This window comes from Squalius cephalus, assembly GCF_949319135.1.
Source record: "Squalius cephalus genome assembly, chromosome: 18".
Classification (NCBI taxonomy): domain Eukaryota; kingdom Metazoa; phylum Chordata; class Actinopteri; order Cypriniformes; family Leuciscidae; genus Squalius; species Squalius cephalus.
In genome coordinates, this window is record NC_137139.1 from 5,369,949 (window position 1) to 5,387,753 (window position 17,805).

At 39.2% G+C, this 17,805-nt stretch overlaps 1 protein-coding gene across 3 annotated transcripts; it reads right to left on the minus strand.

The window, feature by feature from the left end:
* Positions 1-1,405: 1,405 nt before the first annotated feature.
* Positions 1,406-16,973, minus strand: mybl2a (v-myb avian myeloblastosis viral oncogene homolog-like 2a). Of its 3 annotated transcripts, XM_079848894.1 has the most exons (9): positions 16,855-16,973; positions 16,686-16,761; positions 15,308-15,379; positions 14,450-14,555; positions 12,968-13,039; positions 12,766-12,858; positions 12,283-12,503; positions 8,794-8,941; positions 1,406-4,406 (listed from the first exon to the last, which is right to left on the minus strand). In XM_079848894.1, exons 4-9 carry the CDS (start codon positions 14,549-14,551, stop codon positions 2,652-2,654), a joined length of 2,391 nt encoding a protein of 796 aa, XP_079705020.1. In that variant the 5' UTR covers positions 14,552-14,555; positions 15,308-15,379; positions 16,686-16,761; positions 16,855-16,973; the 3' UTR covers positions 1,406-2,651. The 3 variants fall into 3 exon arrangements, with proteins under 3 accessions (XP_079705020.1, XP_079705021.1, XP_079705019.1); XM_079848895.1 differs by lacking the exon at positions 16,686-16,761; XM_079848893.1 differs by having other exon boundaries at positions 16,686-16,973.
* Between the last annotated feature and the right edge of the window lie 832 nt (positions 16,974-17,805).

Here is a 17,805-nt window from a genome sequence, read left to right on the forward strand (position 1 = left end):
AGGGGGTGTGTTTACTCAGGAGAGAGTGTGAGCCAATCAGTAGAAGGGGGCGTGTTTACTCAGGAGAGAGTGTGAGCCAATCAGTAGAAGGGGGCGTTTACACTCAGGAGAGAGAGCCAATCAGCAGTAGGGGTGTGTGTTTACTCAGGAGAGTGAGCCAATCAGCAGAAGGGGGCGTGTTTACTCAGGAGAGAGAGTGAGCCAATCAGCAGAAGGGGGCGTGTTTACTCAGGAGAGTGAGCCAATCAGCAGTAGGGGGGCATGTTTACTAGGGAGAGAGAGTGAGCCAATCAGCAGTAAGGGGCGTGTCCACTCAGGAGAGAGTGAGCCAATCAGCAGTAAGGGGCGTGTCCACTCAGGAGAGAGAGTGAGCCAATCAGCAGTAGGGGGTGTGTTTACTCAGGAGAGAGAGTGAGCCAATCAGCAGAAGAGGGCGTGTTTACTCAGGAGAGAGAGTGAGCCAATCAGCAGAAGGGGGCGTGTTTACTCAGGAGAGTGAGCCAATCAGCAGTAGGGGGGCATGTTTACTAGGGAGAGAGAGTGAGCCAATCAGCAGTAAGGGGCGTGTCCACTCAGGAGAGAGAGTGAGCCAATCAGCAGTAAGGGGCGTGTCCACTCAGGAGAGAGAGTGAGCCAATCAGCAGTAGGGGGTGTGTTTACTCAGGAGAGAGAGCCAATCAGCAGTAGGGGGCATGTTTACTCAGGAGAGAGAGCCAATCAGCAGTAGGGGGCGTTTACTCAGGAGAACCAATCAGCAGTAGGGGGGCGTGTCCCTACTGCTGAGAGAGAGTGGAGAGAGAGTGAGCAAGAGGGAGATTTGTAGAAAGACTGTAGACATTACAAATAGGGATGTGCGCATCGACTGATTTGACAGTCGTTTAAACAGAAGTTTTGTAACCGACTAGTCCAAAAGTAAGAGACTTGTGTATATGTGATCTATTTGAGCACTTAATCTATGAATCAAACAGTCAAATCCCATGCTAAATGCTGCACACTTGGCGAATAAAGATTCTGATTCTGAAGCTGTTCTTTTTTCTAGATTGAAGTGAATATGGGATGGACATGTGCGTGCATCGGCTATCACACTTATGTGCATGTCCTGAACATGGTTATGCACGGCTCTAGAGGAATTATGGCAGTTTGAAATGGCACAGTTCACATGAAACTTCTCTGTTTTACTTCTAATTCATAATACTCCCGCACCTCATTTACCTTGAGCGGCCATTTCTGTGCTCTCCGTGACTGACACGAAGAAAACGCATCTGAGGTAAAAATAAAATAAATAACTAAAATAAAAAGATTAGGCCCTATCTCTTGAGGTATTATTTTTCTAAGTGTTTTATTTTAATGTGCTATTTAAAATGCTTTTAAATATAAATGTAACAAAGTTCAAGGTGCAGGGAAGAAGGGGGAACCAGTGAACGGTAAACGGTTTATCATTTATTTATTTAAAATAAGTAAAACAAAAGTAATCAGCAGGTGCTTCACAGCCGACTGCCGCCACTACATCGCAACTCAGATGTCGACTGTTGTTTTCAGTGTCGACTGGTAGCAGCTGCACCATTTAGTCGACTAAATTACACATCCCAAATTACAAAAGAGAAAAGCTCAGAGGAATATCACTGGAAGAAGAAGGTTATGATCAGGCAAGAGCTTTAGGACCTGCGTTAATATTAGAAAAGCTTTCCAGCGCTGGAGAGACGTAAGAGAGCGTTATTTTGCTTGGCTTCAGCTATGGTAAAGGCACATCCACTCTTGCATTGCGTGTTCGTGCACACAGTGTGTTTCGTGTGTTTGTTTGGCTTGATTTCAAATAACAGTGTTTCTCAGAAATCGCTCACTGCAGCTTTAACCAAATGTTCACACTTATTTCCACACAATGAGTGTCTTTAAGACAATCACGTGACTGACAGAATCATAAAGAGGTAGCCAGATGAAGCTTGCAACACAAACTGATTTGATTGGAGTCTGACAGGCAGGTCATATGTGACCCTGGATCAAAAACCAGTCTCGAGTCACACGGGTATATTTGTGGCAATAGCCAACAATACATTGTATGGCTCAAAATTAAAATGATCGATTTTCCTTTTATGGCAAAAATCATTAGGATATGAAGTAAAGATCATGTTTCATGAAGATATTTAGTAAATATCCTACTGTAAATATCTAAAACATTTATTTCTGTGAGTGAATGCAGCACAATCGTGAACATTAATGGACAACTTTAAAGGCGATTTTCTCAATGTTTCGATTTTTTTTTTTTTTTTTTTTTTGCACCCTCAGATTCCAGATTTTCAAATATCTCGGCCAAATATGGTCATATCCTAACAAATCACACATCAATGGAAAGCTTAATGTATGTATAAATCTCAATTTAAAAAAAATTGACCCATGTGACTGGTTTTGTGGTCCAGGGTCACATATATGCAGATTATCCCTCATTCAGAATTATGTGAAACAACAATTTAACAACTAATGTAGTTCTAGATGTCAAAAGTTTCAAGATCATTCAAGTTTCAGGTTTATTGTCAGTGGCATGCTCATGAAAAGTCACTCAATTAAAAAAAATCCACTGAATCAAAAAAGAAAAAAAAGGTACATTTTCTATCTGCATATCTTCCGCAGTTGCTCCAAGGCAAACAGCTCATACTTCACTCGGCTGCAGTTGTGCTGTGCTTCCTCAGATGCTCTCGGTACAGCAGAAGTCGCTCTGTCGTGTGCTGTGGAAGCTGGCTCCTTCGGGCCCGCACAATGCAGCACGCTAGAGGAAACAGTCTCTTAAACCCCCCTGAAGATGCTGGGACGGCCAACCATTTGCGGCAAATGCTCTGCAGGCGAGGGAAGCGGGTCGCTTCTTTCCAGAAGGTTTGAACGGAAACATCTTCCTCGGACAAGAGCTCTGATAAATACTGAGTCAGCTCAGCGGACTGCATATCAACATGTTCTGGTTTATCATGTCCCATCTCTTTTGCGGCTTCACTCAGTGCGGACTCCACAACTAAAGAGGCACGGTGTTTGGAAGGCGTAAACAGTGTGTTAGTCTTGAATTTCTCTTTTCCACTGTCAAAGGGTTGAAGCTTGATTCGTGGGTCCAGAACTGTGGCTAGAATCAAATCTCTTCGCAAAATAAGAGGTTGGAAGTAAGAACGCAGACCAGAACGGAGGGATGAGCAGAAAAGGCTGAACTTTGTGGTCTTGTTCTCAAGTGTTTTATCAAGTCCAATGATAGTAGGGATGATGAGGGACAAGGTGATGCCGTCTTCCTGAAGCGCTTGGACCACCTCTTCAAAAGGCTCCATTAACCCAACAAACTCCATGACTTGATCACGTGTAACATGAACCACAGGTGGACAAACGTGGCAGCAGTTCGTCTCTTTGTGGGCTTGATTCACGAGGGTCATCACCAAGTCCCACACTGATTCCTGCATTATTTCACGGATGATGGTGATTGTGGAGTTCCAGGTGTAGCTGCTGGTGCTGAACGTGCCAGATAGCGAGAGCTTGCATTTCTGTGCGAGAACCTCAAGCCAGTAGGAGCTGCGGCGAAAAAAAGACACCACACTTTGCACCTCAACTAGAATACGCTCAACAACTCTGGACTTTTTTATCGCCTCCTTAATCATGCAATGCAGGAGGGTAGTAATGCAATCCAGATGTTTGCTGGAAGATACTTCAGCTATAGAGAAATCATCTATGGTCACCTGATCATCTAGAAAACTCAATAGTTCATCTTCATCGGGATCGTTCTTCTGTGCAGAATACATGATCTTGTGGTCACAGAAAAGATCATGCGTAGCAATAGTGTTCTTGGCCTCATGGATGATGCTGTAACCAATGTTATGGGGGAAAAGCCCATAGCTTAGAAGAACGGATTCGATTTCTGCTCCGATCTGTGTTGTAAACTGTTTACACTGCAAATGGCGAAAAGCCACAGTTCGCCTGTGAACGTTCCAGTCCTCATCAAGAAAATGCATCTGAACGGCAAGAAGAGGTTCTGTATGTTCACCAGCCCAAATATCAGCAGTGATGTGAACAGCATTACGGCCTCCGCTCAACGACACACAGTTCCTGAGCTGCTGGATCAGCTGTGGCTTGATTGTCTTCTCCACAGCGTTATATAGTTGTGAAGCGATCGTGCGCTGCGAGAGCTGTGGGTGTTGAGGACCCACTGAAGTCATGAACCTACGAAACCCACAGCCTTCAGTGAAGTTTAGCGGTAGCATGTCCTCCGCAATCATTTGCAAAACATCATCTACAAACGCTTTATGTTGCGAGTCCACAATGGAAGGACTTCTGGAGAAAGAGGGTGAAGCTGAACACGGATAGAGGGCTGGACTGCTGGCCTTCTCTGACGCTTTCCTCTTCATCGGTTTCACCCTGGGCAATGGCTCCGGTGTTCTTATGGACTGTGGATTAAAATCAAACATTAAAATCACAAGTGCAGGCAAACACATTTACTTCTAATTTATCCCAATTACAATAGCCGCTTTTCCACCGTCGGGTCAAATCACTGTTTGCTTAACCGTTCCCTTCCATGCGGATCCGGTCCAGTCGGTACGGATAAATAAAACGGATGTAATGTAACGGAGCTCTTTGGACTAATACAAATGCGTCAGTCGCTGCCTTGTTAACACAAGCCTTACTGTGATTTAACGGTTTTAACGGTCATCAGCATCGGTCATAAGTTTTAACGGTCATCAACATCGTAAATCTTGCAACGTTTTGCATTTTTAAAACTATGTATGTATATCTATAACACAATACTAAGTATTATATTAATTACCTTTTGACATCTTTCTCTCTTCTGACTGCTGTTATCAATCGCTCTCTATTTTTTCCCTCTTTTTGAAAGTTGTGAAAACACTATTGTGGAGTTTTTCTTTTGCTATTTGAGCAAATGGTAACACAAAAAGATATATTTAATGTATTCTCTCATTCATCAATATGGAATTTTACCCAACTATGACGACTTTTGCTTCTGAGAGACCAGGAAATGTGAAAAGGGTCTAACAAAACCTTGATTTTCACCACATGGGGACTTTAAAGGGTTAGTTCACCCAAAAATGAAAATTCTGTCGGTAATTACTCTCCCTCATCAACATGACATCATGACTTTGCGTAAACATACACGCCACTTTCAAGTCAAGTGGCGTGTTATTTATACGCATTTTGAGCTTTCCGCGTGTATGTCCACGCGCGTGTATGTGTACGCCGTTAAACGTCCGAGTGATTCCGCGTGTATGTGTACGCCGTTAAATGTCCGAGCGAAATGGAGGAAAATGTATATCTACATCTGGGGAGCAATATTTTTTTTCCTAGGATGGTAGGGGAACACTCATAAATGGTATTAACCTGAGTGATGGGTAGGTTTAGGGATGCGGTTGGGGTAGGTCATATATATTTATACAGTAATGTAACGTAAATCAACGGCGTTGATAAACACGCTGAAAAGCGATTATGCGTGTTGATAACACGCCAAAAATGGAAATACGAATTGGCGTGTCATACATACGCCATTTCATGAGATCAGTCTGCCCTCATGTTGTTCCAACCCCTGTAAGACTTTCGTTCATCTTCGGAACACAAATCTGAGAGCTGTGTCACTCCTCCATAGGCTTCTAGGTAATCAATATCTGCCATCCCAGAAAGTTAGTAAAGACATCGTTAAAATAGTCCAAGTGACTACAGTGGCTCAATCTTAAAGGGGACCTATTATGCCCCTTTTCACAAGATGTAAAATAATTCTCTGATGTCCCCAGAGTGTGTATGTTAAGTTTTAGCTCAAAATACCCAACAGAATTTTATTTACAGCACGTTTAAATCATAATTTTTTGGGTCTGTGAAAAACGCACTGTTTTAGTGCTTCTCCTTTAAATGCTAATGAGCTGCTGGTTCACGGCACAGGGGGCGGAGCCTAAGCAGCCGCGATCAGAGCCAGAACAGGGAAGATGATAATAATAAAACAGACAGTCACAGTAATGGTGTTCATTTCGACCATAAAAATGCCTACAGAGTCAGAGAATATATGCTGTATGGAGTTGGAAAAGGTATAGTTTAGTTTAATTACGATTATAACCTATTTGGCATTGCTTGTATACACTATTAATGCAAGCCTGCTGTAGGACTCCGTCTGACGATCTGAATTGTCTGAATGATGACACAAAATATACTGATGAGTTTAATAAAGTTTACTGTATGTCACACAAAAGATGAAGCATCAGTTTTTCTTCAGAAAATCACTGTTAGAGCTGAGTAAACAGTATAAGAAGTGCATAAGTAACTTACATAAATTTCTGTAGAGTTGAGGGAGGATTTTCTTTGAAAACAAAATGAATCCACCTTGTCTTCAGTGGCTAGCAGATTTCAAGAGTAAATAGAGAGAGCTATGTGAATGAATACATCCAGCTACAACACCTTCAACGCTTGGGAGATGCTTCGACGATGTGTACAACTCGCAGTGAACTCGATCAGGGCGGGTCTAAGTTATAACGGCAGTGTCAGTCAACACTCGGGGGCGGGGCCTGTGGCTTTAGTGATGTCACTAAAGCCACATTCTGAAAACGGGTCGTTTGGAGAGACTGCTTTTGATTTATGGAGATTAAAAAAAAAGGAGTGAGTGGATTTTTATCACTGTAGGGTGGTTGTGTACACACACTGCCAACACACATTTATGTCCAAACACCATACAAAAGTGAATTTTGCATAATAGGTCCCCTTTAAGTTTATCAAGCGACGAGATACTTTTAGTGTGCAAAACCCCCCAAAAATAATGAGTTTATTCAACTCTTGATTTTCTTCTGTGTTTCTCTGAGTGAATTGACGTAGTGTAACAGCGCTTCTGTGTTGTACATCAGAACGTAGGCTCACTATTGGCCGACGCTGGTCATGTGTGTGATGCGTGTGATGCTGGCCAATAGTGAGCCTCCGTTCTGGCGTACAACACAGGAGCTGTTACACTACGTCAACAGCTTAGGAGAATGACATGGAAGAGAAGAGATTGTTGAATAAAGTCATTATTTTGGGGGAGGTTTGCGCACAAAAAGTATTCTCGTCACTTGATAAACTTAAGGCTGAGCCACTGTAGTCACTTGGATTATTTTAACGATGTCTTTACTATCTTTTCTGGGCTGGCAGATATTGATTACCTAGAAGCCTATGAAGCAGTGAGCCAGCTCTCAGATTTCATCAAAAATATCTTAATTTGTGTTCTGAAGATGAACGAAAGACTTACGGGGTTGGAACAACATGAGGGAGAGTAATTACTGACAGAATTTTTGGGTGAACTAAACCTTATATAAAGTATAAGCAGCATTCATATTTATTTCTAATTTATTAAAATAAACTATATAAATGTATATATATATATATATATATATATATATATATATATATATATATATATATCGGCCACCCTGCTCTCAAAGTTATCGACCATCAAAAAACCTATATCGGTCGACCACTATGATCTTGAATGTGTGATGAAAACAGACATCCGGCATCTCATCCTTCAACGCTTTCCTTTAACTGACTGCATAGTATCAAAAGCACTTAAAGGGGTCATATAATGGTACATGCACTTTTACAAGTTGATTGCACTGAAATGTCTGTTGGCAGTGCCTGTACACAACCATCCTATCATGATTAAAATCCATCCAGTGGTTTTGTTTTAATCTCCATATATGTTTGACCATCTATGAAATCAAGCCGTTCGATATTGTGACGTCATAAGATCGTACGCCCCTCCCGCGATTGTGATTGACAGCCGTGTTTCAACACAAGACCCGCCCTGAGCGAGCTGTGACAGCCGTCGTCATAGTAGTCCGCCATTGTTGATATGCTGGAGTAGAATGGCGTCTAAGCGATTGTGGTGTTCTGTTCTTAGATGTAATAAGGAACACAGCAGTCATTTGGATGTTCCTAAATCTGAGCCGTTGAAGATGCAGTGGCTGAGTTTTGTTTTTGAAGCAATATGCCCAAAGGATTGACGCGGGGATTCCCTCACGGGGATTCCCCACGATCGTCCATGCTTTCATGTTTACGCGAATCATTTCACACCAGACAGCTTTACAAACGAGAAAAAACGGATCGGTACCAACGTGTTACTGCTGAACCTCCAGAAGATGTGAGTGTAATGTTTTATTAACCTTTATATTAGTATTTATATTAATCTTCGCGAAATTTGCAAACCTTGCTGCAGGCTTCACAATGAATGCGTCTAAGGTTTACACTCAGGGTACATTACGGCATGTTTTCTATGTACGACGTTCTCAATATAATTCATAATCACACGTTTATAACGAATAACACGTGGTTATTGTGTTAGATACGGTGTACCCACAGAACAGAGGGGCGGGGTGAGCAAAGCTCATTATCATTTAAAGACACATGCACTGAAACGGCGTGCTGAAAACAGAGCTGTTTTTGACCAGGTAAAATTAGTGTTTTCTTACAATACTAATGAGAATTTTTAATTAAAGTATATTACAAACTTTTAATTTAGACCCTAAAGAATCATATTAGCTTGTACAAAAATGGCATTATATGACCCCTTTAAAAAAGAAACACAGATGTGTATGGTTATGGTAACTACAGAGCTACATAATTTTAGACTGCTGAAATCAACATCGGCCACTTGTGAAATGTCATCGATATGTAACATCATCAGATCGGCTAGCCCTACTGACTACAGCAATTCAGTCTGACTAAACTAACACACATGAAGAATTCTGCCAGATCTAGTGCTAATCAAACTGGATATTAACACAACAGTACAGGGTAAATGATACAGAATACCTTTTCATGACTTGTGGAAGCAGAGCTTTCTTTGAGCGTCACGTAGATTCCAAGATCACTCAAGTCAACATCCTCCATCTTATAGGTGCCCTTGTCCATTTTACGCTTTAAGGTTGAATACCAATGGTTCTTTATGGAGTTATCAGTCCTGTCAAACATTACCAGTAGGAAACTGAACCGAGTACAATGCCTTACATTATAACAGTAATTACAAATAAAGATAAAATAGATGACAATACTATAAGACTATTTAACATTAGGGTTGTAATGGTCTGACGATTTATCACGGTTCTTAATTTAATAATTTTATAAATGATAAAATTTGTTAGTCTAATCCATAATCAATTATTAAATTTAATTGATTAGACATGTTTTAGATTATTGAACTCTGAATAAACAAAACAAACAAATGGTTTCAAGTTTGTTATAATTAGAGGTGGGCATAGATAAATTTTTTTAATCTAGATTAATCTAGATTAATTTTGAAATTAATCTAGATTAATCTAGATTAAAATGGCTCATTTGAATTCTGCCGAAGGCATTCAGAATATGTGTGCTACCCAAATAATTAGGGCCCTATAATTTCCGCGATCACGGAATCGCGGACGGAATCGCGGAATTGGCAAATTAACGCGGAATCTAGTGTCAACGCGGAATTTCGCGGAATTTTAGATATTTGGAATAAAATTCTGTTTTTGTGTGGGAGAAAAACGTATGTCTGAGGAAAATCGCATATTACTGAAAGAACGAACTGAGAGAGAGAGGCCCGGTCGCGCGCGCGTCTTCAAACTGTCTTGCTCTCTCTCACTCCCTCGCGCTTATTAATCTAAATCAATTGAGAATTGACACAATGATAAAAGATCTGAAGAACGAAGTTTCACGTGGAGTATTCGGATATTTTTTTTTTCCTGAATTAGGCTACCGCTGGGTGTGAATTGTGCAAAAAAAATACTTTTTTACCTTGCCTTCTTCTCTGAAAAGCATTCCGCCCATTCAGCTGACATAAAAAAACACTTTCAATAAACTAAACAAAACCTATCCAATGATGAAATGTTGTCTGTGTTGACAAATCTTGTGCAATGTCCTAACTGCCGGGATAATCACACAACGCGTACAAGTCTGCTAATGATACGTCCGATTCGCGAACTAATGACTCCTTTGAACCGATTCACTTTAATGAATGGTTAAAACAACTGATCTGTCCAACACTGAATCGGTTCGGTGTATAACAAAATCGGTAACACTTTACAATAAGGTTCCATTTATTAAACTCTAGTTAACTAGATCAGTTAACATTAACTATTAATAAACTGCACTTCTACAGCATTTATTAATCTTTATTAATGTTAATTTCACCATTTAGTAGCCTACATTATTTAAATGAAAAGTTGTATTAGTTAACATTAGTTAGCTTAATGCACTGTGTGAAGTAACAATAAAAATGCAGGGTTAGGGTTAACTAAGATTAACAAAGATTAATAAATACAGTAACAAATGTATTGCTCGTGGTTCATGTTAGTTAGCCTAATACATTCACTAAAGTAAACAAACCAAACCACATTTAACACCTCTTAAAACGAGAATTTTGTTTGTTACCTCAATAAATTTAGGGTCATTCTTATTTTATTTGTGTATATTTTAATCATTAACATTAAAAACACTCTTTTTACGACTAAAATAACAGTAAAGGGTAAAAAAAAAACTGAATTCCCAAAAATTAAAACGGAAAAAACGGAATTTGCAAAAATTAAAACGGAAAAAACGGAATTTGGGGAAAAATAAAACGGAATTTGGGAAAAAATAAAACGGATTTTATAGGGCCCTAAATAATGACTATAAAAGTAAGTCTTTGAGAACGGGTTTCTGGGCGATGGGCGATATGGCCTAAAATCCATATTGTGATATACATTGCAGCCTCTTGTGATAACGATATATATTATAATTTTTCATTTCATTTCGTTTATTTGGTTTATCACTAACAAATATACAATAACAAATATTCAACTCATCATATACATAACTTTTGATTAAACCAAAGGGTATAGGCTGAAGCTCAAGGCTTATTAACGCCTATCCCTCTCAATTTTCACAAATAGTCAAACAGTGCTCAATTCTCTTCTTGCAAACACTTGAAACAACAAAGTCATAGAAATTGATTACCCAAAACTTATCTATATGAAAGTATCATCTTGTTTATTAGGAGCCTTTTAAATCCACTTATTGTTTGTGTCAATTTAAGGTCTATATGCAAACAATTCCATAAATTCACTCCTTTTACAGAGATAGTTCTGCATCTAATATTTGTTCGTACCTTCAGTTTTTTAAACAAACATGTTCCTTTTAACTCATACTTACAATAACGTTTCTCAAACATACTCAAAATTTTATCAGGCAGCATTTTATAATATGCTTTATACATTGTCAATGTAACCTTGTAATCCACTAAATCATAGAATTTTAAAATGTTTAATTTTAAAAATAAATCGTTTGTATGATGCCTATATTGTGATCTTGTGATGATAATAAAACCATTTCAGAACAGGTTACACAGACCCTGCTAAACAACTGCTAAATGTATTATTATTATTTATTTTTTTAAAGGGTGTATGTAGTTTTGAGAACATATATTGCGCAAAACTGTAAGTATACAACATAATTTTGCAGATAAATAAAATTTAAGTACACTAGCTGCAGAGACTTAAGTAGGTCTAATGTTTATTATGGCTTGGAGCTTATGAAACCCCAAATTTAAAATTAGAATATTGTCTAACTGATGTCTTTTCAGTTAAAAAGAAACACAACAACGATTCTTAAAATCGGGCGCAGACAGAGATTATGTGCTACACCACTAAGATATATTGGGAATAATACGCGCGCGCTGGTATTCAGTGATATCATGTTTCGTTTTGAATTTGAGGTGGTAGAACGGATTAGTCGTGTGTTAACTTACCGAACTGTTACCCCACACACTCTGTCTATATAGTTTGCTGCTGCTCGTTGGACGGCTTAAATCCAAACCTTTCTTTCACTTTCAAAACCAAAGCTTTCACTTTCAGCAGTTTACTTAAGATGACGACGAATTATGATGCGTTGCAGCCAGGTGTTCCTCGCGGCCGCGGGTAGATTGCGTCATCATAGCTTGTGTAGTATAGAGGCAGCTCCCAACCCAACTTTGAGAATAGATTAACGGCGATATTTTTTTTATCGCGCGATAAGAGTCTCGCGTTAACGCAGCACGTTAACGCCGATAACGGCCCACCACTAGTTATAATAAAGCATTTGTTTAACCAAAGAGTCATTTAAACTGATGATAATAATTAGAATTGATTGTTTAATACCCTGATATTTTCAGAGACCGCTATCATATCGTAAAAATCTTGTTTCGATATAAACCTATTTAACACTAACTATAACAATACATTTATATATTTAACAATACAAACAAGACTATTTAAAAAAATAAAGAAAAAAAATAAAGCTCTAAATTACCTTCCAGGGAGAAACTTTGCAATTTGTGCCCAGCGAGATCCCAGAACACAATGGCATTTAACGATGAGCAGATCCTCGTCTGTTGTCCAGGGTGTCTTGATCACAGAAGGGTCGAGATGATTATGCCACCGCTCTCTGCACTGTTTGCCCCGCCGCCCTTTTAGGTGCTTTGCAATCGTGCTCCACTTCTTGTCACCAAACAAAGACACCAGCTGAATGAGCTACAGGAAGAGAAGACAACACAGTTAGACAGCTTTTGACAAGATGATCCGTTTTCTTTTGATGCCTTCAAGACCAATACTTCTAAGAAAACAATGAGGATAACCATGAATGCTCCATGCATGTTGTGCAATGGTGTCTGTCTCATAAACACAGAAGCAAACTGTGCCACACAATCAATGCCATACAATTTAAATATAGGGCAAGTGACACAAAACCGTGCCCTTTTGTCCAGCTCTGATAAATACCCCAAACAATGCTCACCCTTTCATCTTCTTCTTTGGTCCAGGCTCCTTTAACAAGCTCTGGGTCTAAGACAACCGTGAATCTGTTTTTACATTCCTGTGCAGAGCGCCCCTGCAATAACACACAATTCCAGAGTTACTACAATTCCTCAAATATGTACAGTCACAAATATCCACATAAAGATTTGAATATTTATGAATTAACACTTGAGATCACTTGCCGGTAGGTAGCCTGCAATCAGTTCCCACTCCTCCCGTCCAAACCTCACCACGAGGGACGCGAGACTTTCATCCTAAAAGTTAGCCATAAAACACAAACACTTAGATTTGTAGCACATTATAAGCAATATAACGATGGCATTACGAAAAAAAAAATCATAGTTTCAGGCAGTGTTACTCTCCATGTTACGTTGCATTCGGAGATCGACAAGTTTCTCCTTTCCACAAGCGCTTGCTCTCCCGTGGCGTCTGTCGTTGTTATGCAACCATGAACATAGGCGAGCCTGGAAAAACGAGCGCCTACATTTGGAATAACGAATCTGCACGGCCACTTATGGCAACGTGACATTAGCCTAATCCAAAATATTTCCATATGTGTCTCTTTCCTCCTTTCTTATCAACAAGTGGATTTACAGCCACATCAGCAGCGCCGCCGGTCGCCATGTCTCGCGCTTAGAAGACGCAACTGTACGCGCTTCGGGCATGCATGCGCATCAAGTAATTTTTTGACAGGGTTTGACAAAACCTGGTACCGTGACGTTTAAAAATAATTTAGTACCGATTTGGTACCGAAGTACCGGGTCTTTGACAACACTATAGAGCTGGTAAGTCCCGCCCCCTCCGCTAACCCCGCTGGACCTCTAGGTTGAAAAATCGTCAATGCAAGTGAATGGGAGAAAATAGTTATTTTCTGGTCCCGTTTGAATTTTGCCATGAATGTGACATATGTTGTCTGTGAATTTTTTATATAATTTTTCGTGTGAAGAATGCTACAATTTAGCTGGTAGAAGTTTGATTCGGTTAGACTTTGTGTGAGAGCACTTTGTGGACTACAACTCTTCGCTGCTTTCGACGCGAATCTGAAGAAAGAACAGCCCATTTGGTTTGAATGGTGACATTTGGGTACAAAACATACAGGCATCTCGATCTGTCTCCATATATTATCGCAGCATTAGCACCGTGATTTGACAAGTGGAGGGAAATGTGTTATGGGGTGACGTCACAAAGGCGACATGTAGTCTTTCTCGTTATGTCTTTTCTACAACTGCTAGTCAAAGAATCATACAATATACTGTCAAACTCGTAACATGAAAAATTATATAAAAAATTCACAGACAACATATGTTCACATTCATGGAACAATTCAAACGGGATCAGAAAATAATTATTTTCTACCATTCACTTGCATTGACGATTTTTCAACCTAGAGGTCCACTTGGGGTTTTACGGATGGGCGGGACTTGCCAGCTCTATAGGCTAGTATAATGAAATTTAAGACCTCCGTTTAAAAAATTAAGAGTTGGACAATGGAATTTAAGACTTTTTAAGGCCTTAATTTAGGAACATGATATTTAAGACCTTTTTAAGACTTTTAAGACCCCGCGGCTACCCTGAATAATGTTGAACTTTCTTCTTCTGTGGTCTAGGATGGCAGCACAATTAATTAATTAATGATTTTAATGCATCTCAGTGCTTTAGCTCACCTCTTTTGAAGTCCATTTGCTCTTCAGTCGTTCGCTATCTTCATCAATATCAGACTCCAGATCAGTCACACACTTGGGGTTAAGACTCACCACAGCATCCATTACACTACACACACACAGAAATGAGAATCAGCACACCAAACCCTTGCTCTGTTTCTGCTTCCAGCTGGGTTTCTGTTGGAAAGTGTGAATTTGTCCAGTTCAGTTTCCTAGATTTGCAAGCAGGATCGGCGGGACCTAACTCTGCAGGACAGTGACGAACGCTGCTATACACTTCTGTCCACCCTTTTACAGACTGGGATGATGCTTCTCCACAGTTCATGCAGATCTAGTCAAAAGTTTATTTTATTTAATACACATTTTTAATGCTATACTTTGTTTTAAATGTAAATGACAAAAAACGCTGAAACCAATTAACGCTGCTGAGAGTGTGTTTCTAAATACGGCAAATTTGACATCTTTCTCTGTTCTGACCGACGTTAATAATCTCTCTATATGTTTTCCTCTTGTGGAAAGTTGTGGAAACTATCACATTTTTTTTCTTTTGCTATTGGAGCAAATGCAAATAATAAAATTATATTTGCTGTCATCTCCCATTCACTGCTATAGAAGTTTCTCCAACTATGACGACTTCTTCCGCGACGGGAACCCCAGAAATGTAAAAAGGCTCCGCACACAAACTGCTCCAATGAGAAGCGGGTGCAGAAGACTGAGTGATAATGATAGGCATATTGTTTTTGCTAAATTTAATGAAATATGGTTTTGATAAGACATGCAAACTCATCAGTGTAAAAGAACAGAAAGATACAATTAAGTCAACAGAGGTAGAAAGTTAAACAAAGAGAGCATGCAACATACCTTACTTTCCCTTTTAAACAGCTGCGCTTTTGAAGATTGACTCAAATTAATCGCCAGACTAGTATACTGGACCTAAACATTTGGAAAGAATCCCTTTAGTACAATAAATAAAACTTTCCATTTAACACCAGGTAACACAGCCATTGCATGAAAATAATGATCAGCTTACGAATATAGGAACATTTTTCAATATCACTGCATCCAAGAGCACCAATACACTACCATTTATTCTAGATACAATTCATTTTGGTAGAATTAAACAATACTACTAGAAAGTAATGATGATAACTAATTCTCAGAGGGTTTCCTCTGGAGTTTAGAGTATCACGCTGTTGAACTTGCTATGGTCCGTTCATGTCCTCCTGGGAAGTCGAGTTCACGACGGCATGTGAGTTCAAGTCACTTCTGTCGGAGTAAGATGGCGGTGTACCTTCTTTTAATTAACTACACAAAAATACAGCAAGGTTTTTAAACTCTTGTTCTACTAAATGAAGAACATAGAAATGTGCATCAGGTGTGTTTTGCTTTTGTATGGTTTTAAATAATTTATGAAGCCACTGTTAACTTAATTATTACAATTAATATTATATTATAATGCTATCATATTCTGAGCAGGAAATTAGCTTACTTTGCTGTAAATAGAAAAGCGTGACAATATCACTGCTGAATACCTGTAAGTATTGTGGTATCCGCCATGTTTCTCACGGACACGCCCCCAAATCGTGAAGATCGGAAAATCCCAAGCTTCCCACTCGTATTTACGACATTCAACTCGTAAATACGATTTTCCGACATGACTTCAACGCACCAGTTCGGTTCTTCTCGCCGCATTGCATTATGGGCACAACTATGACCGTTTTGCATATTATGAATCAAAAAGATGCGTAACTTAGATAATAAAAGGCGACCTGTATAGTAAATAAAATTGTTTTAGGACAACACGACAAAAGAAAACACACTAACGTTACACGTAGGTGAGAGTGAACGGTTACAGAGAAACTTAATGATTAGCATTTCTGGCTAACTTAGTTCTGAACCAAACTAACCGAAAAAATATCATTAACCTCACGCTGTAGTCGATGTCTTCGTTTATAATAATGCATAATTTAATATCAGTCTACTAAAGTTCCCTCCTCTATAAAACTTAAGTTGTTCTCGTATATTTCAGACACCAAAATAACCCGAGAAAACTTCGACAGTTGGTTCAACGGCTGCTAACACAAGCACTTCTGCTGATAGACTAACGTTAACTTAGGTGATTTGAGCATCAGTTTGTGGATAGAGACACTGGATTGTCAGTTCTTCGGATACAGTGGAGAACATTTCCAGCAATTTTAACAGAACACTTTTGTTGGAAACTGTTGTTTTACTTTCTTACCCACACGCTTGCCAGGACATATCTTCGCTGTTTTGCAGAAGTCATAAATTTCTCCGATAGTTCAGGAGGCACCACACTATTGTACGTATAAGATACACGTTTGTTATGAATAATCGTCTGCAGACTGTGTGTGTGTGTGTGTGGTTTTGGGTTTGTGTGCGCTTCTAACCTCCAACTGCTGGCTGAGCTGAGCCCGCGCGCGCGCGGATCCTGTGTTCACGCGCGTCATGTGTGCGCTCAGCATTGCGCAGTTGTCCCGCACTCGGGCCTCTCCTCACACCGCAGACACATGGCACTGCGTACACAATACGCAGAAGAGGCTGTTCGCGAACGTTAACTGTCAAAATCGGTACATGTAAATTCGATGACACAGAATTTACCTTAATTATTAGGCAAGACATCCCAGGTGAGTAGGGTAAAAAAGCTAAAATTAACATAATAACTTAATTATATTGATAAATTACCATCATACTTCACCAGCTGATTGATTACATTAATAATTGCAAACATATTTGTATTACATTTTTTTAAAATGTTTAAATATGCAAATGAGGCTCTATTTTGCATACATTTCCAGAACAAAAATATGAACATTGGATAAAGCCAGTTTCAAAATTCTTGTTTCATTTGTTTTATATATAGTCAAAGGTTTACACAGAGGGAATTTTGGACATCTCTTTTTCTCACTCCATAAATCAGAAAACACTGTTAACAGCCAGAAATAAATACATTTTCACCCCTTTTTTTAGGAATTAAATGATGTACAAAATCAGGAAATTGTATATGAACAAACCCCTCTGTAAAAAAAAACCCTTCAGAATATAGATAAGAATAAAACTGTACAGTTTGGTGAATGAATTGCTTCTGAAGATTTCTGGCTCAATGTAGGAGGAAAAACTCATTTTGGGAAAACGGCCTTCAAAGATATATACTGTAATGGAAGACGCAAATATAAAGTGCTCTAAAAGATAGGCCTACAGTTAAAGGTGTATTTTGGATGTTTTCTTTCTACTAGCCCAAAATCTCAAAATTGACCGATGAAAAAACACTGTTTTTGCCTGTATGTCTCGCCTTACATGCTTTATATCAGACACTGGAGTCTGCTATTAGTATAATAAAA

What these genes read in the sequence shown, in the direction of transcription:
- mybl2a (XM_079848895.1), bottom strand. Translation starts at nt 14,551, where the DNA reads ATGGATGCTGTGGTGAGTCTTAACCCCAAGTGTGTGACTGATCTGGAG. An exon ending in TGATTGCAGGCTACCTACCG is followed by an intron (nt 12,859 to 12,967) that starts GCAAGTGATCTC and finishes GTGTTATTGCAG; the next exon opens with GGGCGCTCTGCACAGGAATG. An exon ending in CCAAAGAAGAAGATGAAAGG is followed by an intron (nt 12,504 to 12,765) that starts GTGAGCATTGTT and finishes CTCTTCCTGTAG; the next exon opens with CTCATTCAGCTGGTGTCTTT.